The 22,174-nt window shown below is 36.9% G+C and overlaps 1 protein-coding gene across 4 annotated transcripts in view; it reads right to left on the minus strand.

Annotated features, from left to right (window-relative positions):
• Window positions 1–16,154, minus strand: part of PTPRC (protein tyrosine phosphatase receptor type C) — an 85,260-nt gene extending 69,106 nt beyond the window's left edge. For 3 of the 4 annotated variants that reach the window (XM_087890042.1, XM_087890041.1, XM_034437441.2), the window contains exons 1-2: window positions 16,089–16,154; window positions 15,882–16,003 (exon numbers count right to left, since the gene is read on the minus strand). In XM_087890042.1, coding sequence (XP_087746168.1) covers window positions 15,882–15,948 — 67 coding nt within the window. In that variant the 5' untranslated portion in view covers window positions 15,949–16,003; window positions 16,089–16,154. Of the gene's footprint in view, window positions 1–15,881; window positions 16,031–16,088 lie in introns of those variants that run through there. The other variant, XM_087890040.1, reaches the window with a different exon arrangement.
• Between the last annotated feature and the right edge of the window lie 6,020 nt (window positions 16,155–22,174).

Here is a 22,174-nt window from a genome sequence, read left to right on the forward strand (position 1 = left end):
AAACAGTCATAAATCATGTTTTCAGTGTTGTTTGAACGGTCACTAAATGAACTGTCGTAAGTTGAGGACTACTTGTATTTTATTGTGTTTTACTAAACTAGGTGAAATATTAATAAATATTGCCAGTCCATTTAGCATATGGTATGATATGCCATATGCTAAATAAATAAATAAATTTAGGAGCATTATTTTCAGACAAAAAGTTGAAAATATATTTCATGATATTTACTACAATATTGTACATTAGTATGGAAAGAACCTGTCTATGGGATAAGATGAGACTCAGCAGGTTGAGTGTACTTAGGATAAACAAAACTAAATTTTAAGACTTGTCTCTATAAAGCTTGCTCTGTATTGGTAAATTATCCTCCCTCCTCTTAAATCCTAGAATGCTAGAAGGATTTTCAATGAAAATCCAATGAAAAAAATAAATATATTCAAATATTTATGCTGATATACTTAATTTACATCTCCTAAATCTTAAAATGAAATATATGCCCCACAAAATTAGCCCTTATCAAACTTTTATGATATACTTTATAGGATAACTCAAAAATTATCCCCCAAAATGTGTATGCTAGTGTTGTGATATTTGTATGTTATTATAACAGTCATTATATCTTGTATCAGGGATGTCAAACTCAAGGCCCGGGGGCCGGATCTGGCCCACAGAGTGCTTAGATCTGGCCCATGGGGCCGCCCTGGAAACAGCCAAGGACCGGCCTCAGTGCCTCTGCCAGTGAAAATGGAGCTCAGGAGGGCCACCCATGCAGGAGGCCGTAACAGCCAAAAATGGAGCTCGGGAGCCCATTTTCTCTGGCAGAGCACTCAGGCCACCACAAGCACCCCCGACATGAATGACATTGAGCTGGCCATGCCCAGCCTGGCCATGCCCACCCCAGCCTCCCGAGATCAAACACAACCCTGATGCAGCCCTCAATGAAATTGAGTTTGACACCCCGTCATATGTTTTTTAAAATGTTTAATGAAAAGTATGCTCAATTGGAAAACTACATGGAAGTTTGTATCAATATTAGCATATCAAATCAAATGCCTATGAACTTTTCTGTGGATATTTTTCAGATATCTATATAAACTGGAAGATGTCTTGAAGCAAGTTTAGAAAAATATAACACGGAATGAAAGCAAAACTGGCGTATCCCAAGCTAGTTCTAACTGAAGAGTTAGAAAATTGTAGCTGGTAGTTACATACTGTATAACAAAGACAAAGAAAACATACATGGTATCTTTAATTTTATAAAGTGAAAATTTCTATTCACAGACATTTTACTAGTGTTCTACTTACAGAATTCCTGTACACACAGTTTGCTTCCAAATAACACCTATATTGGTCATAAAAGATTTCTTAAAGTCTCTTTGTTAGGCTAAACAGCCCCTTAGATTGTCTTTAATTCTGCTGACAGTGAAACAAATACCATCAATATAACTGCATTGATTAGATCTATAGGGAGGCAGATAAACCATATAATTCTATGTTGTATCTACATAAGGGCTCAGGTACTGAATCACTACTGAAACATCTTGAAATCAACCATTAATCATGAGGCGGGGGGGGGGGACAAATAAAGTTTCAGTATTTGCATTTTTTCCTTTTCTTCTTAAAAAGAGATACAGACAATTTTAGCACTGACCAGACACACATAAATGAATTTCCTGCATTGTAATATGAAGGGCCAATGTATTTCATATCTCCTGTGTTGCATTCAAAATGGCTGAACAATTTTTCATTATTCAGTAATAAAACTGCCTTCTTTTCTTCCTTAAAAGTCATATGAAAATTCATGAAGCTGAAATCACTCTTTATTAGACTGGGTGGCTGAATGCCCTAAGTTGTGAGCGTTTGCAATGCCACAAGCCTTTTTCAACTTTCTGTTATCGACCTGGTGCGTGTTCCTTAACAACAGCCATAATATTTGTGGCTTCCACTTCACTCACTTTGTTTTCTTCTTACCGTTAAGAGGGCATGATGATCTAATCAACTCAAAGACTTTTTATCATATGTCATGCTTATATCTTATGCAGGTCATTCTATCTTCAAGCTATTTTATATTTTGACAAAGCAAAGTTTTAATGATTGCTGAGTTTTTATTCTAATATGCTTTTAAAAAAAATTATCTAGACTGTATTTGAATAGAGTTCAGCGATGAGGAAGAACAATCTTAATTCTGACATGGAGGTTATAAATCAGTAAAGAATTAAATGCATTAAGCTCATTGATTGTTTTAATTTGTTCTTTTATTCTGACTGATTTAATCTTATCCTTCAATCGTTAGTTCAGTACAAAAGGTGAATCTTGTTATTAGAATTACAGATAAAAGGTTAAAGGACCTTCAGAGAATAATTACAGAGTATGGCAAGAGAGGAAGCTCACATAACATTATGTGCTGCTGAGCATTTATATTATATTAAACAAAAGTAGCAATGCTTTAATTAGCTATCTTTACTTAACTGTCACACAACATGCTAAACTCTCTTTGGTTAGGATTTCTGTGATTTAGAATAGCATTCATACAAATAAAAGTTATCAATCATATTAAAAATCAGTTAAGATCAAAATTGCTTCAGAAACCCATAACAGATAAAGGAACAGATAAGGGTCAAGGAACTACTCAATGCAGAAAATCCAACATTCAGAAAATGCAACATTCTGCATGTGGCTGCAGATAAGGCCATTCATCAGTTCCAGGCATCAACTGTTCCATTAATAGTGACACCCAGAGAGAAATGCTTCCTGTTGGTCTTATTAAAGGATGACATGGCTGCTGCATTTGAATACTACACCCAAAACGACCAAGTATAACTTTGTTTTCTCTTCCTGCCACTTTCCTCTTCCTCCTAGATATTCAATCCTGTTGTTATTTATTTGCTATCCATTCCATCTGCATAGTCATCCATCTCAACAAGCAACTCTGAGCAGAGAACAAAATTACAAGCCATTTCTATGATCCAAAATGCCTGTTGTGAAAAATCAAGGTTTTTTTTTACTTAAACCTTAAATAAAGCCTTCAGATTCTATTTTGTGTAATTCCAAGGACGGTATAGAAATAAAAACAAATGTGGAAACAGAATTAAGATTTCCATTCAATTTGGGCTTCACCCCGAAGTAAGACTGATACAGTCCACAGATTGTACACAGTCCACAGTCCATATTAAGATACAAGCAGTTTGCATAGTTTTTGGCCCATGCTGAATGTGGACCAGTAACATTTAATCTCCTAGATGTGTCGTTTAATCTCCTAGATGGGCCGGATGTGTCACATGCTGGCAACGCCCATCCAGCAAAGGGGGGAAAAGTCACAATACATCACATGACAACATGACACCGTGAGTTTGACACCTCTGTCCTAGGACAATATTTTTGTGAAGCAAGCTGGTTTTTAGGATTTAGCCTGAGCAGAGAATAATTGTGAAGCAGACAATCTTGTTATGGCCTACATCCATTAAAATGTATAGTTTAAACTGGCTTGGTCTAATGGGACTGCTTCATCTGTGACATGCAAAAACAAAATCAGAGAGAGAATCAACATTTCACTGTTCCATCATCGTTACTTTGCTTTTAAGAGGAAAAAAAAGCTGCTTTCCACCATTTCCTCCCATACCTTCTCACCTCTCCCCAAAAATGGTAGCAGACTATATATATATAGCAACCTGTGACTGGGGTGGAGACGGGTTTTCTACCACAGGCCACAGTAGCCAAATGACATGGAGAAGTTTGCTTACAAGGAATTGAAACTCAGTACATACACCAGATTTCATGGCTTGAGACCGATCAGAATGAAGACTGCTCCTTTCGATGTTATACCAGGAAACACTGCTGAAAGTTCTTTTAGCTGCTGGCTGGGGGTAATTTGATGATATCACAGATTCCCGTTCTCCAGAAATGGTGATTGGCTCATGGTGGGATAAGATGGAAACATGGATCTACCCACAAACTTTCCCTTTCCTCATTTGTGCATTAGGTTTCAAATCCTGTTTGAAAAAAACCTTCCTATCTGAAAAACTGGGAAGTTTTTTTTTTCTCCCCAAGCCTAATTGCAATACAGAATACAGCCTGAAAGAGATGGCAGGTCAGGTTGCCTTCTCCTGGGAGAGGAGAACACATTTTTCAAGTGAAGAAATAACAGACTGTTCCTGAACATGACCCTCACTTTTTAAGCAGACTTTTCTGGAGAAAAAGAGAGAAGAATAACATCATCTTCCACAGCAAATTGTTAAAATAAAGGCATATTCACACATCCACTTATAATAAGCCTGACCTAACTCTATGGTCCATTTTCTCCTTCTTAAATTGTACCTCTATTAAAACTTTTTATTTTTTGAGCTGCAGGAAACTATTCTCTAGAGCCGTGATGGCGATACCTCTGCATGCCAGTGGTAGCATGTAGAGTCCTCTCTGTGGGCACACGAGCCTTCGCCCCATCTCAGCTCCGCTGTGCATGCGCATATGCCTCCCACCGGCCAGTTGGTTTTCTGGTCTCTGTCACACATGTGTGAGGGGCGGGGTGCATGCAGGAGATGTGCACAAATGCACAGGGGGTGGGGTGCACACACAGGGCGTGCATGCGCATGCGTGGGGGTCACGGGGTCACACATTCATGCATGCATGGGGTGGGCGCACATGGGGGGGTTGCATACGCATGAGCAGGGGGAAGGGCACACTTGCACGCATGGGGAGGCAGGGCACACAGGGTGGTCATGCATGCATTGCATTATGGGCGGGCATGCGCTTTCGGCACTCAGCGCCGAAAAGGTTAGGCATCACTGCTCTAGAGTATGACCACTTAGATGACATTTTTTCTTATGTGCAATCATCTTTCCTTACTTGTGGAATTTTATGATGCTGGAGAAGCAAGGAGAATCGTGACTGTATCATCTTCCATTTATAATTTTCCTGTGTCTTCTATTTTTTCCAATTTTTGTTCTTTCAAATATAAAAAAGGCAAGGAAAAATACAAAATACAGGTAGTCCTCTGCTTATAACAGTTCATTTAGTGACCATTTGAAGTTACAACAGCACTGAAAAAGATGACTTATGACTGTTTTTCACACTTACGACTGTTGAGGTATTCCCATGGTCACATGATCAAAATTCAGACACTTGGCAACTGATTCATATTTTTGATGGTTGCAGTATCCTGGGGTCATGTAATCCCCTTTTGTGAACTTCTAACAAGCAAAATCAATAGGGAAGCCAGATTCACTTTACAATCATGTTACTAAGTAAAGAACAGCAGTGATTCATTTAACAACTGTGGCAAAAAAAGGTTGTAAAGTGAGGCAAAATTCATTTAACAAATGTCTCACCTAGCAGCAGAAAATTTGGGCTCATTTGTGTTCATAAGTCGAGGACTACCTGTAGTGTCACACATTGCTTTTGGTTTGATTAATTGCACTAGGAACTGTTGATGTGGAAAGGATGAGAAACAGAGTTTAGCAAATTTATTAAGTTTCTGATTTTCATTGGTAGGTGGTGATTAAATTCAAAAATGAGAAGGCAGATCTAATAGCTGAGATATTAAGGCTCATATCCCCTTCAAATCTATTTGGTTTGGGATAAGTCTTCATTTTTTGGTTCACTTATATTGGAAAAAGGAAGCAATAATCAACTTTCTAATCCCAAAATTCTGAAACTGAGTGTGTATGCCTGATAGAGGAGTCCATTTTCAAACACTGTTTATATAGATGTAAATAAGGATGGTCTTTATATTGTAGAAAGCTATTTCCTCCTGTGAGATTTGAACAAAGGTGCCTTTCTTTTCAATTTGTTTTCTGGTATCTGGTGACGAGATGAAAAAAATTATCATTATTTTGAAAGTGCAATTACTGATCGCTAGGTTTACCGTTCTGAAATTTCTCATTCAAGAAGGACACCTGTGTTCCATTATCTTCAGTGCCTAATAATTCAACTTTGTGATCTAACTGTTGAGGGTGGGGAATTACTGGTTTTCATTTGCAATTTTTTTTTCTTTCTGTATAAAATAAAAGTATATCTAGAGGTCTTCTGTATAGAATCATACATACTTCTGTGCTTAAACAAATAGCTATTAAGTCATCTTCCTGTAAATTAATTGACACATGTTTCATATGTGATACCTATCTAAAACCTTTTTTTAAAATTCCTAAATGTAATCTGACATGGTTCGCAAGGGCTTACATTATCATATCCTTTGTGAATAACAAACTGTATATCCAGAAGAAATCTTCCTTAACAACATTCTGTGATTCATTTAATGCATTTCATGAACCTTATTTGCTATCGCTAACGTTGCAACAACAGATCTCTTAGCAAGGGCAGCTTTGATCTATCTCCATTTTCCACTTGTCTACCAGCCAGTATGATTATTTTCAATATTTTTGAAGTAATTTTAATACCTCAGAAACAACATCTTTTGAAACAGACAAACATTCTGGCTCAAGTATGTATAAATGCAAGATCTAGTTGACAGTACTAACTTTACTGAGATACAAGATCATGAATTAGGAGTAAAAGGATGCAAACTCTTTGAACTGGCAAAAGAAGAATCAAGCAAGCATATCAACTAAGGACACGTTGACACAGAAGGAATAATGGCTACCCTGAAGAGCCAAAGGGGAAATTTTTGAAAAGAGTTAAAAAATAGCCTGCTTTTCTTTTGAACATTATATACATTTGTGGAGCATGCTGAAAGAGTCATAGCTAGTTTTTAAACATTTAGTTAACCACAGCCACAAAAGGATTTCTTTTCTTTTTTTTATTTGAAAGAATGGAGAAAATATTTGAAAATAGATAAATGGCTTAGTGGTTCTTAAAAGGATAACAAGTATGACTTGCTTGCAAGGGTCCTATTTTATTGATATATGCAGCTGAAACTCAGCAGATGGCATCTCCTGCTAGACATTTCATTCTCCAGCTGTGCTTTCCCATTTCATTCTTATCACAGCCTTTTTCTTGTCAATTCTAAAAAGCCTTCTAAAGTTAATAAACAAAATGATTTTTTAATAAAAAGAAAGACACTGAAATATACAAAGTACATACAGCATATGTTTGAGTTGCCTCTTTTTCCTATTGTTACCCTAAATTATTTTACCGGGCTCGGGGATCAGGAGGTATAGTTGATACCATATATTGGTTATGCTGGTTTGTTACTGTTGAGTTTATTTTGTATCTTGACTGCTGTTTATCTACACATTATCATTGCCTGTTTTTATTATTATTATTTTAATGTTTTTAAAAATATATATGGTGTTAACTGTCTAGAGGAGGGGTGTCAAACGCATGGTGTCACGATGTCATGTGATGACTTTTTTCTCCTTTGCTAAAATGAGGGTGGGGGTGGCCAGCGTGTGATGCATCAGGGCCGTGAGTTTGATACTCCTGGTCTAGAGTCATGAATTTGAGAGTGGTGGCCATATAAATTGAAATATAAATCAACAATATAAACAATAAATAATTCAGCTGTCATAATTATGTCAAGAAAATTTTAGAAGGCTCACAACTGTCAGAAAGAAAGAAAAAGAGAGAGTGAGAGAGAGAGGAAGAAAGAAAGAAAGAAAGAAAGAAAGAAAGAAAGAAAGAAAGAAAGAAAGAAAGAAAGAAAGAAAGAAAGAAAGAAAGAAAGAAGAGGAGGGAAGGAAGGAATAATTATGATTTACCACCTTGATTTAAAATAAATATTTTTTTAAAAAAATTAACATCTGGCTGCATGATATAAACAAGTGCAGTAAGTAGTAAATCAAAATATAATTTTGATCCTTGGAATCATACCTTGCAGTGTTAAATATATTTTACTTGAAATCGTTATAATTAGAAAAATAGCTTTAAGGAAGATTTACAGCTATTGTATTAAATTTTAATCTGCTTTTTAAGAACATTAGATGGTACAACAAAGGCTTAAATTTTAGCCGAGGAACTAGCTTTAAAGCAAAGTTCTTTGCTTCATTTAGCCTTCTTTCTATGTATTTAATTTCAATTGAACAAACTTGAAATTGAAGTTGATCCCCCAAAACTAAGCAATCTCAAACCTGGTTAAATCTTGAACAGAATCCACTACAATTACCAGGGCTTTAAACTAAATTTAAGCTTAATTATTAGTTCCAAAAAGTTAATAGCTTGGTTGGGCCTTGTTAGTGTTTGGACTTGAAACCATTAGGATTAAGCTAGACCAGGAAGTAAAAAAAAAAACAACTACTATAAGAAGGCAATGGAAAACTACTTTATATTATTGTCAAGAAAATTACATGGAGTTGTCCATGACATCACCAGAGGTTCACCTCAACTTTATCTGGTTGTTGTTGTTGTTGTTGTTGTTGTTATTTTGGTCTTTGCATCAGAATTTAGATTGAGAGTTTTATTTCTTTTTTATGACTTGGTTGTAATGTGCTTTATAAAATAGATTACATGAATAAAAACCACCATGGACTCTGATGTAGAAATAGAAAAATTGTTTTTATACACTCTTTATCACAGTTAAATGAAAGCCAGAGTTTGGTGGGGTTCAGTTTGTTCAAAAACTCAAAGTTACAATCGGCATTATTACCATTCCGTTATTTGAAAAATAACTTGTACATATTAACCCAGCTGAGTGTAGAGGATAGGGGCACCACTGGGGCCTCTTAACAGCTTGGAAAGCAGCCATTATTTCTTCTTCATTTAAGCCACTAGATATTACTGAGAAAAGAGAATGGCTCATAGGATGTGGTTATTTGTATTGTTTTGTAATTAATATTTCCTTTTAGCTCATGACTTCATTAGAAGACCACCCAGCCTAGTTTCATTTTGAAGGGGTACCTTTTCAAATCTGACTTCTATTTAAAATATCTGACCCAGGGTCACTTAAAAATGTGACCTTGGGACAATCACTCTCTCTCAGTGTGGTTGTTGTGGGGAAAATAGGAGGAGGAAGGTGTGTCGTTTATGTTTGCTGCCTTAATTAATTTGTAAAAATAATAAAGCTGGGAAATAAATACATATTATTCTTGAGGTAAAATCTAAAAATATGGACCGTATTGGTTTCATTTGTGATGGCATTTGTGGACCTTTAATCAAGTGGTACAAGACCCAGTTTGGTGTAGTAGTTAAGGCATCAGGCTAGAAACCAGGAGACCATGAAGTCTAGTTCCAACTTAGGCACTTGAGCCAGTCACTTTTTTTGAGGCCTAGAAGGAGGTAATGGCAAACCATTTCTGAAAAACCTTGCCAAGTAAACAGCAGAGACTTACTTGTCCAGGCAAGTCTCTGAGAATCAACACAATTGACCAGAATTTTTTTTGGGGGGGGGAGGGGGAAAGTGGTACTACTTGAGTACCAGTTCCAGGATCAATCATTTTCTCCAACAAAAGCCTGAAATAAATGACTTTGCAGAGATATCTCAGCCCCAACTACCTGATCTAGCAATCCACATTTCAGAGGATCTGGCTATATATTGCTCTGTGAAGGAGGATGTTGTTTCAGATGTTGCTAGATTGTAAACCAGCATCCCTCATGATGAGCCAGCTTCAGCATTCCTCATGATGAGCCATGCTAGATGAGGTTGCTGAAGCTGTTTCTGCAAGTTTAGAAAAGAGACAAAGGTTCTCCTTTTTCTCCTTGAATTTTATACTTGGCAGTCTTCCCAAAATTTATTTCCTCTCAACGGTGCACAAGTGAAAGAAATACAACCTTATTAAACATATCTATTATGGGATTTTAAATCAATAGAGAACCATATAGGAGGTAGGAATGGTTATTTTCTTACACTGGTCTTCTTCATTATTACTCTTCTTAAAGTGTGAAGCATTTTTAGCGACACACGTGGCAGGATGTTGAGAATGGTGGGGGTTTTTTTCTATTGGTACATTTTAACATCTCATTCCAACTAAACTCCCCCACCTAAACTGCAGGTTGCAAGGTGACCTGGGCCAGCTAAACTCTGGTGGAAAATCTCTCTCTGCTGGCAGGAATCTCTGGGTTCATCTAAGGGCACAGTGCTATGAACAGCACCACCATTAAACCTCTCACAATACCTACGTCATGAGCATTGTAGGAAATTAATACAATAGCTAAACTCAATGACTGTTTACTCAGAACACAAGAAGGTGGAGGGTGGGTTTAACCAGCAGATCCAGGTAGATATCTGCAGTGAGACACTATCAACTTGCTGGTCTCACTTCTCACTCCAATCTCCCTCACAAACTTGTGTTAACATGGAAGAAAGAATGTAACTTTAAGCTCCCAGAGAAAAAGTGGGATATTAATAAATGAATAAATCTAAGAAATAGTTAGGGAGAACATTGAAATGAATGTAGTAGGGCAAACAGTTTGGTAATTCAGAAGGATTGTAAGTTGCCAGGCTCTCAATTGTAACTTTATGATAAGAGAGAGCTTTGAATGATTGTTTGGTTTCTCTGCCTTTCTATTGTGATGTGTACTCAAGATGATTAACAAAATTAAAAGAAAAATAGAATATATGGTTAGAAGCCATAAATTAACATTTAAACAGGCAATAACAATGTCACAACAGCCTGGGGAAAGAGGTACATTTTACTCATTTGCTAATGGAGTAACACTGGATAGACCTTTCTGTGTGTTATGTGTCAGAAAAAGAAACCTATGATCCCAGGGTCACTTCAAACAGATCTTTCCTGCAGATCAGTGGTTCTCAATCTTTTCTTCACCATGGACCCCCTTCAAATACCTTTTATGACCACAAACCATGGCCACTGACAACCCCCACAAGACTCAACTCAAGATTCAAATCATAACATTTCTTCAAGCCTTTGTGGACCCTCTGTGATGACATTGTCTCCCTACCCAGAGGTCCATAGGTTGAGAATCACTGTTGCAGATAATAAAGTCTAGACAGTTTTGTAAGAAAGGAGATGGTCCCAAGATAGTCAGACTATAAACCATCTAGTCCTTTAAAGATCAATTCCAAAGATGTGGTAAGCCATTGGCAATGAGCACAGTCCTTATCTGATCCCCAATAGCAGCCAACCATCTTGCATCAACCACAAGACCTTTTCTGAGGATAACCCCCATAGTAAGCATGTTACAAATAATCCAATTGGGAATAACTTGCCAAAACAGACTGCACCAGCTGTAATTATGCAGAGGTGCTGCTCACCGCAGATGCTACCTGCAAACTGAATAACACCCGTGGATCAAGAGGCATTCCCAGGCCACAGAACTGCTCCTTCAGAAACTACACAACCCATCCAAGGCAGACTGAGCTTCAGACTGCAGCTCCTTATTTATGTACAGCACCCTTTGCCGTGCCAGGATTGAACTTTTTTTCGTCTCCCTTGCTCTGCCCTAAAGAAAAATTAGGCAAGGGAGAAAGTATCTCCCAGACTAATTTATGTGGCAAGAGTAGAAGTGAAACTCAGAATATGAGAACTTGGGAAAAGCAGCACATACTCTGACGGGAAGAGTCCTATGTGCTTAATCAACTACTTGAAAATGATCTCTTTTGGTTTTATTTTCAGAAATGTATATCCTATTTATTCATATCCATGGCAGGCAGAGCAAAACACTTTCCTGTTTCACAAAAAGAGGTGCCTTTTCTTGCTGAAAAGTACAGACAATATCCTTGTAACAGGTGATGTGATAGATGTACAAGTAGTCCTCAACAGAATTGAGCCCAAAATTTATGTTGTTAAATGAAAAATTTGTTAAGTGACTTTTCTCCATTTACGACTTTTCTTGCCACATTTCTTAAGCGAATCACTGCAGTTCTTAAATTAGTAACACGGTTGTTAAGTGAATCTGGTTTCCCCATTGACTTTGCTTGTCAATAAGGCGCAAAAGAGGATTGCGCGACTCCAGGATTCTGCAACCGTCATAAATCTGAGTTAGTTAAGCATCCGAATGTAAATCACCTGACCATTAGGATGCTGCAACGGTCATAAGTGTGAAAAATAGTCATAAGTCACTTTTTTCAGTGCTATTGTAACTTTGATCACTAAATGAACTGTTGTAACTCAAGGACTACTGGTATAAATACAGAAGAGAATGCCAATATGCAACTATTCTCTTCCAAAATGACAATTAAGGGAGGAAAAAGAGACTTTCTTCTTAACTTCTCAGTTATGAATCAGATATACCTTGAAATATGGTTTCTAACTCTTAGGTAATAGCATTTCTATAACAGCAATTTGTTAGGATATCCTGGATATCTATGTCAGGCAGGCAAAGAAGATTGCAATCTGGTTTGTGAAGAAAATTATTGCCATATAACTTTCCCTATTGGACATCATATGAAGTCACAATGTAGGGAAGCTGCAGAAATAAACACTCAGCTGCATCAGCAAGAGAAATGGTTGAAGAAGCAGCACAATTTTTTCCTATATTGTATATATTTGCTTTCTTACCACAATCATTCAAGCCTTATATTTCTCTCTCTTGGTGACCAATTTAATAAGGAGATGACCAATTTAATCAGTGTTTAACAAGACCAAAAGCATTCAAATATTCAGAAAACATTTGAATGCTCATTTCCTAATTTCAATATATAACAAATTGTAAACAGACGTCTTTGAAATTTGTACTTTTCGGAATTTAGCAGTCCCATTCTGCAATAACAAAAAAACAACAACACAATCGGTACAAAAAGACTTATTACTGCCATGTGCTCATTACAGCTGTTTGAATAAGCATATAAGAATAATATTTTGACAAAAATGTCAGGAAAAATTGTTCTGTTTGCAATTTGTTTGTTTGTTTGTTATGCCTCCCATCTCCTGTTAGAAGGGATTTTTACCCAATTTTACATTGTCAAGTTAGTATTCCTTTAAAATTCTCATTTTTCTATATTTTATGATGCAATTATATTTTGTCAAAAATGTAAACTGCAAATATATATATATATATATATATATATATATTGACAAATTTGAAATCTTTATAAAATGGTCCAGGTCCAATACAAGACTAAAAAAACAAAAAAATATTTCAATACTGATACTCTTATTCAGGAAACCTGTTTCAGTGCTGGATTTTCGGATTCTTTTTTTACGATTTTAAAATCTTGAACTCATACAACAGGCATAAATACTGAGAAACATAGCTGACAAACTAGTAGATGTTCAGAATACCGCCTTCGTGTATTAAAAAAAAGTAAAATGTGGATCATTTTAATGGATGTTGAATCATGGTGATTTTATTTTGACATATTAAAAATTTAAAATTTAATATTAACATTTCAAAAATGTTTTTCATTTTCATTCACAACTTAAAAGGGAATTAAACTGAGTAGTAAATGTTCACAGAAGAATAAGATTTCCTCCTTCTCCCCACGCCAATTACCCCCAAAATACAGATGTAGACAAACTGCTTTTTAAAATTTTGTAGCAATTTTATCAAGTTGCAAAATGAGCTTAAATGAATCTACTTAGCATTAGTTGTAAAAAACAAAAGCAGAGCCATCTGGACAAAACTATGCATTAGAAAGAAACATGGGGGTCTTCATTCTCACACTCTCCTTATAACACTAATTTGGCAAGAAGAAAATGGCTTGTTGCATGAAGAATCATTAATGAGTAATGCACTATTAGTCTTTTCGGTGGAAAACAGCTTATGCACGAATGGATCATGCAAGGCCCTTACATACAGGGTGGCCCACTGTGAAACTTCTATAACCCTTAGATTTCCATTTCCAGGCAAGATAAAAACTCATAATGTATTTATATTCCAGAATTAAATCTGCTCTCGTTTGTTGTAATATTATGATTTTTTTTTAAAAAAAAAGTCCATACAAAGGTAGTCCTTGACTTACAACCACAATTGAGCCCAAAATTTCTGCTGCTAAGTGAGACATTTGTTAAATTGAATGTTGCCCCATTTTACTGCCTTTCTTGCCACAGTTGTTAAGTGAATCACTGCAGGTGTTACGTTAGTGACACAGTTCTTAAATGAATCTGGCTTCCCCGTTGACTCTGCTTCTCAGAAGGTTGCAAAAGGGGATTACATGAAGCTGGGACACTGCAACCGTCATAAATGTGAGTCAGTCGTCAAGCATCTGAATTTTGACAAGGGGGAAGCTGCAATGGTCATAAGTGGGAAATGGTCACAAGTCACTTTTTTCTGTGCCATTGTGACTTCGAACAGCCATTAAATGAACTGTTGTAAATCTGTATTTTATGAGAAGCTGTGAATGTTATTAGTTAATGCTTTACATATTGTCTGGTGTAAATTTTGAAGTTTCCCTTTGCCTTGTTTCTTAAATGGATAGCGCACTTTTGTGATCAGGCTGGACATCATCAGTGGAAAGAAAAGAAAAGAAAAACCCACCAGTGGCACCAACAACAACTGTGGGACCTCAATATTTTCTAACCACTCGAAGAACTGTTGAAATTAAGCAATGGGAATGAGAATTCTTAAAAGTTGGAGGGCCAGTGTTATATACAGTATTGCAGTGTTTATATTGTTGCTAAACTGTACATTCAGCAACAAACAGATTTAGAAACTGGCTTCTAGTTCTAGGTTGCAAAAGCATGCAGAAATATACTTTAGAAGAGGATACAGATAAAGGTTCAGCCCTTCCCGTGATCAGATTCTTTATCACTATAAATCAAGCCATGAGCATCTTCTCACCAGCTAGACATAAAAGATGCACAAATACTTTTATCAAGTGAAGCAGTTTTCTTCCTGTGAATAATAAGCTTTTTGGCTTATATATTTGCCTGAATCCAAAATGGTCATCTTTGGGGTTCCCAAGGAACTGAGAGTTATACTGTACAATAAATTCAGGTTTCCAGACACTCAAAATGGTTCACAAGCTTGGTTAAGTGAAATTGAAATAAAATGGCAGTACAGTACATATAGATGTGTCAGCCATTATGAATACTTGTATAGACTATATCTATATGCAACATATTGGCATCATTTATAATCTGACGGTGATTTTAACTAAAGAATTTTAAATTGTATTTTATCCAATTCCATTTTACATTGTTTCTATCAGATTTTAGTAATAATTTGTGTCTGGAACTCTGCACTTTGATATGGCCCAAGGGCTAATCAGTAAAGTTAAGAACTAAAGAAGAAACAAAAATATGTGATGCAGTAGAGCTTGAAATCTGAGGAACTAAATACAGGATCTGAGATTAGGGAGTGGCTCAAAATGTAATGCAGAAGTCCATCTTAAAGCAGGGGAAATTCACTGTAACATTATTGCTTAAACAAACGTGAAAAAAATGTGTAACTGTATAACATCCAAATGTGAATCTATTGAGTTACATATAAGGAATAACAGCCCTAGGACTGCAATCTTAAATGTTTTTCACAAAAAAGCCCAAATTTTAAGCACATTGCACTGAAAAAGAAAATATTTTTTCCCCCAAAATCTGTTCCAAAGGAGATCTAGGAAAAGTCACTTCACCTTCACTGGTTTGCACAACACAAAGACCACATAGGCAATGAAGGAAGACCTTAACCCCTAGCAGACAGCCTCCGATGCAGCGTGGGGGGAAAAATAATCAAACCACATGGTTCAGATCCCAAATGATGAGGTTATCTGGGATAAAAAAAGTTTCCTGTGATAAGAAACTACTTCCATGTGGACACTTCTGCTTCCTCAAATGTTGCAGGAGTGTTTAGAACTCATTTCTGCATGCTGCTTATTTATATAACTCAAGGCTGTGCCTGAATTTTACTCAGCCAAACAGTGTTGCTTAGTTTGAAGTTCTTGATGATCATAGAATTGTGGAACTCAAAAAAGGGAATCAAGGCCTAAGACTTTTTAAGATTATGGTCAACTCCAACCTTTCTTCAAAAAGACTAAGTCTGAGAGCCTGACTTTCCATTTTAGAGCTAATTGTCTCAACAGACTGATTCAAGGCAACATAGTGTTGTTGCTACAATTACCAAGAGAATCTGTGGTATCAAAACAAATGAAGGCACCTACCATTTATGAAAACTTCCATGTCCACAAGAGCCAAGCCAAACACCAAGAGTTCTAGCCACAAAAACATGGTTATATCCAGGGATTATATGTATCTTTACAAAACAGCATGTGGATGTCTGTCTCTGGAAAGTAAAATAAAAGTTATTGCTCTCTATGAAAGTCATGCAAAGTCCCCAGCATCAAATGTAGAACAGGCTGTACGCATACATTGAAACACGTCCTTATAATCCAAGAAGCAGCTTCCTCTGTCAAGCAAAATTTAACTACTGACAGTCACACTCTACAGCAAAGTGATGTCAGTTTTACTCACTTCTCTAAAACCACTTTTTCTTCTTTCTTCAGTTTCCAGGAAGTAACGAAGAGAGTTTCCCCCCCCCCTAAAATTATTGCAGTGCTGTTCTGATATCCTACTTAAGAAGCAATTGCTCCTGTAGAATTGAATGTTGAAGTAATTTTAAATACTCTTTCCTTTGATCAAAGAAAAAAAATAAAACCCTGCTATTAAAAAAGAGAATAAGGCAAACTTTTCTATGATTATAATATAGTGACAAGTTTAAAAATAAGTCTAATTATTGTCTAATTATCTAATTCTTCTTTAAAGTACTCAGTAGTAAAGTAAATGAAGTCACTGTGTTACAATTCTCCTTCGTGATCAAGGAAGCTATCTAGGGTTATGGACATTATAGTAAAACAACATAAGAAGAAATTAGCCTGGGAGCGAATTTAAGAATCAGTCATCTAAATTAGATGTATGCAACTTTTTTTTTCAGACCGAGATCCATTTTTGGCCTTCAAGTAGAAGGTCTGCCTTCCAAAAATGAATGAGCTTAGGAGAAAAATCAAACAAAATTTAAATGTAATTATAATTATATTAATATTAGCATGCATCTAAGGTCTCTTTTCTGTTACAGTCCAGTAACAACTTCTAGAGGAGTTCTATAAGTGGTGGGTTCCTCCCAGTTTGGCCCGGTTCCGCCGACCTGGTAGCGGTGATGATATGATGTCACCGAACCGGTTCTGCCCCCCCACCCCCCCACCCCCGCGTTATTCTTACCTTTTATTTGGCCCCACCCCCAATCTATTGCTGCCTCCTGAGTCCCAGCTGATGGCTAGAGGGAAAAAAACTGTTTAAACTCTTGCTGCGGGGCTTCAAAGGGCCGCCCTACAGCTGATCAGTGTTAAAAGAAAACAAATGAGTAGACCGGTGGCTACAAAAATAAATGGGTAGACCAGTGCCTGCAAAAATACATGAGTAGACCAGTGCCTGCAAAAATAAATGGGCAGATCTGTACAGCTCTGCAAGCAGTTAAAAGTCTGGTAGACCAGTACCTCTGCTAAATCTGAAATAATTGTCATATGACCATCAAGCCACGCCCACAAAATAAGCCATGCCCACAGAACCAGTAGTAAAAAAATTTAGAACCCACTCCTGGGTTCTATGAAGAGTATGCATTCCTCTTACTGGTTGATCTGAGTGTAATGCAACATCAATCCATGGAAGGTCCATCAAAAAAGTCAACTGACCCTATTTCCTGTTTCCCTTACTTGCAGTCATTTACACAGAAAAAAATATGTGTCAGTATGGGGACAAGTGGCTATATGTGACTTTTCTCCAATCCTGTCTCCCATGTCAATTACCCAGTGAGTAATCCTATGCTAAAGCAGTTTTCAAAGCAGTAGAAATATTGAAGTAGAATCATTTTCTGTGAGATTGACAGCCATATAAATTTGATTAGTAAAATATAAATAAACCCTGATGAAACTGTCCCACAATTTTTATTGGTTTATTTATTTATTAAATTGACATGCTACCCATCTCACTTTGAAAAGTAACTCTGGACAGCCTAAAATTAAAATATATTTTTAAAAAAACCATTAAATACAAAGACAAGAAGCAAAAGAGGTAAGATTGGTAGCATCTTTTCAGTGAATTCATCTGCCACCTTCAACACTGAGTGCCCCTATCAAGACTCCAAGGTAAGTGGTAGAGCCAGGTTTTAATACCCCGCTGGAAAACCAAAAGGGTGGGGCCAGACCTCAGTTCAGTCTGTTCAGGGTTATAGCTGCCATAATTTTTACAAAGTTGACAAGGGGGCTGATTTGGGAATAGGCTGGCATAATCTTTCTTTCCACAATAGCCTGTGTATTATTAGCATATGTGCTGAAAAAGAGAAAAGAATAGGTAATCTTCCTGATGCTATCAAACATGGCATCCGAATTCTTGGGAGACAAAATTGAGTCCCCCATTTACGTATTGACGATAATCACTGGGCATTTTCATTGTGCCAGATGTTAGCTTCTTATGGGGGTGGGGCCGAAATGAAGCAAGAAGATATTGAAAAGTGGAATAACGAAAATCTGCCAATGACTCCTTTGATTTATACTTCAATCATTTCCGAAGGGGATATAAAACTGTTTCATAAGGCTCTCTGTATGGGGGAAAAATATGTTGTCTAGATATGCTAACTTCCATTGTAAGAGCCCATATACACAATCTTTATTCCCCCAAATCTTGACAATATGGTAATCTGTGTGTTGACATATCTCAAATGCCTGAACATCAGCCAATTATGGAAAGAAGAAATGAGCTTTCAGGACAACAAACTTTCTATTTTTGTGGAAGAGCTACTTGTTCTGATTTTAGTAAAAGCTAACCTCCCTCCTATTAGTCACATCATGGAAGAGTTGAAACCACTTTCAATTATAATATAATTGAATATGTTGTTTAATATATCAAACAAAACATGTAGTAGCAGCTGCTCATACGATTCACAAGTCTAGATAGAATTCTGAAAGTACAAAGACAGATATGTGTTTGCCAAATGATCATTTAAGGGGAGCTGTTTTATTTTTTGCTATTTATGACAGACCAAGTGTTTAGCAATTACATTAGCTCTGCCATTTTCTATCTTCATTCTGCTAATGTTGTCACCTACTACATAGCTATCTATGTAGTAGCTTCAAAGAGTCCATTGGCAATTCCATCAAAAAGAGGTGCATAATTGGTACATGGGCCTACCCTTGAAAAGTGTTCGGAGACTACAGTTGGTCCAGAACGCAGCTGCGTGAGCTGTCGTGGGTGCACCTAGGTACACCCACATTACACCAATTCTCCACGAGTTGCACTGGCTCCCTATTGGTCTCCAGTCACAATTCAAGGTGTTGGTTATTACCTTTAAAGCCCTACATGGCTCAGGGCCAGGTTATCTTTGAGACCGCCTTCTGCCGCATAGCTGCCAGCGACCGGTAAGATCCCACAGAGTTGGTCTCCTCCGGGTCCCGTCAGCTAAACAATGTCGGCTGGCGGGCCCGCAGCTGGTGGGCCCCAGCTCTCTGGAACCAGTTACATCCTGAGGTCCAGACCATCCCCACCCTATTGGCCTTCCGAAAAGCGGTGAAGACCTGGCTTTCCGGCAAGCCTGGGGCCGTTGATCTCGCTCTTGTGATCTGGCGAGATCCGGCCATGAATGGTGTGAATGAGTTTTTAATGTTTTTAATGTTTTTAATTTTTCAATGTCCTTTTATAATGATTTTTTAAATGTATTGTGAGCCGCCCTGAGTCTTCGGAGAGGGGCGGCATTTAAATTAAATTAAATTAATTAAATTAAATTAAATTAAATTAAATTAAATTAAATTAAATTAAATTAAATTAAATTAAATTAAATTAAATTAAATTAAATTAAATTAAATTAAATTAAATTAAATTAAATTAAATTAAATTAAATTAAATTATCTGATATCAGTAACTAGAGTGCTTTTTTTGTTTGTCACTGAATTTTGGGGTCCATGCCACGGCATCTTAAAAGATTTAGCATCTATCAAATTAGATAGGTGTTCTTTCTACTTTCTCTGAAAGAGAAGTAAGATGGCTTTTCTGGAAGTTGACAACTCTAGGTACATGTCTCCAAGAGTTCTTCTTAAAAGAAGTTTTTGGCCAGAAATTTCATGAAACAAACATTCCCAATTCCTCTACTTTTCTAGGACTATCAAATGTGGGCTATAGAAATCCAGATGGTCAAACAAAGAGATACTGAAACCTAAAACTCTTTCCTGTCTTCTTCTAGTTATCTAGATGTTGGTAGCTCTGATATGATAATCTTAATCTCATCCATTTTTCCAACCAGAAAAAGTGAGAGTTGTGTGAAGCTGGCTCTATTAGGAGGCTAGAAAAACATATTTAATGAGAAGGGAACTCAGAGAGTAATAAAGAGGAAACAGATGGATCAAAAAAGTTCACCAGTAGCCATGACATGACATGTTGCATATATCACAACCAGCAGGTATATGCAACATGTCGTGGCTGTTGGTACCCTTTGCCTCTTTTTCAACAACTTTCCACAAATTCTTGTTTTTTCTTTTAACCGACTTCTAGTACATAAGACATTGTTTAAAGGAAGAATGAGAAGAATTGAGTATCATTAGTGTCATTTTCTTTATACATAATATTTTCTCTAATAGACCATCTGCACTTTTATTCAATTTCTCTTTGATGTTCATCTTGAAGGAAAATTACGATATTGATACAGGTGGATCGGTGTGTCTGTGTCTGTATGCGGCATATGAATTATGTGTTTGTGTGTGGGGGGGGGGTATGTGAATAATACATTCAGCTGAAGTTTATTTGGAAAGGAAAAATATTGAAGATGCCAGGTTCATGCAGTCCTTGCTGTCAATTACTTATATTTTTTCTCAGTAGTTGTTAAAGTAACCTATTATACAATGGAATGCATTTAAATTTTGTACATAATATCGCTAATAATGCCTCCCTTGCAAAATTTTATAGGGCTCTGGCTAAAAACAAAACAAAGAGCAATATAATGATATTTTAAAAGACAAAGAAAATGTGTGTTGTGAAATTTTGGGGCAATGGAGAGTTCAGGGTTTACATTAGTTAAAGTTATTTTACAGAAATAGCCAAGAACATAACTGAGGAGGAAAATGGAAAGAAGTAAGGGAGAAAGAAAAGATTCAAGTAAATTGACATTTTTAATAGGAAATCTAAATATCCAAATCAAATAGGATTGATTTGAGATTTAATTATACTTTGTATTGATGCAATAAAATAAAATTGTATTATTTATATCCAGGTTTTTCTCTAGGAACCTGAGGTGGTACATATCCCATAATCTTTCCCCAAAATAATAACCCTGTTGTGACCCCGACTTCTGAGCCTGTCCTAACAGAGGAAGAGGCCTCAGAAGCTGATGGGGAGGAACTGATAAGGCCTCCCTCTCCAGGTCCCTCCTCTCTGGCAATGCCTCAGGTTCCATCCGAAGGCCAAGAGGAACAGCCTGGGATATGCCAGGAGGAAAGCATATCAGAACAACAACAGATAGGGAGTGAGGATGATGAATCCTGGCTTGATCCCAGGCAGCGTCGGAGGGAGAAGCGTGCGCAGCAACGAAAGAGGCATGGGAGGGCCAGAGATTGAGCTGAGTCACTGAGCCACACCCCACAAGGAATAAAAGTGGGTGTGATTGCTCTTCAGGCTTTGTGACGGTCAAAGTTAAAAACCTGAGAGTCACATCGCGTTACCTGAAATCTGGCTTGTGCATATTTGGATTGGACCTTGGCCAATTCTGGCTTCGTGGATTACTTTTTGCTACTGAACCGGACTGAGGAGAAACTTTCTCTTGCTGATTGTGAATGAAAACTGACTTGGCATTTCGCAGTTTACTGCCAAAACTCTTATCTGCAAGGGTTTCTAGTCTGATTGCTTAATAAAATCTTGGCAGGCATGCCTGGCTGTGTGTTTGCTTGTGTGGGGAAGGGGGACAGAACAAACCCTGAGCTCAGACAAGTTATATATCAGTCCAACCGACAATCTACTGGCTCTTATAATTGATTGAATGCTTGTAGATTGCTAACATTCTTTTTAGGTCAAGAAAATAAGTTTCCTGTTCTTCTTTCATACATCCTGCTCCTCATTTATGTATCTGTGTGTATATACATGCATACCTGTACATGCATATATGGGTGCTGACTTATTTTCACTGGGTGATCAAAGGGGTAAGGATCACACCATCTGGTAAATGCAAGGGTATCTTATTAGAACTATCTTGCTCTCCCCTGTTAAAGGCATGTTTAAATAATCCTTCACATTTGCTTAGACATTACACTGCATGCAGGACAACAATTATTTACAAAAATAAATGCTGTATCTGGTAATTGTAAGATCTTTTTAAAAGAGTTCTTAGGAGATGGTTTGGGAATAAAAAGTGAAAATTACATACAAGAGTTTAATAATAACAAAAATTAAACTAGACTTTTTTGAACTGGAGTTATATAGTAGG

Source organism: Pantherophis guttatus, chromosome 3 (assembly GCF_059756535.1).
Source record: "Pantherophis guttatus breed Tessera chromosome 3, ASM5975653v1, whole genome shotgun sequence".
Classification (NCBI taxonomy): Eukaryota; Metazoa; Chordata; class Lepidosauria; order Squamata; family Colubridae; genus Pantherophis; species Pantherophis guttatus.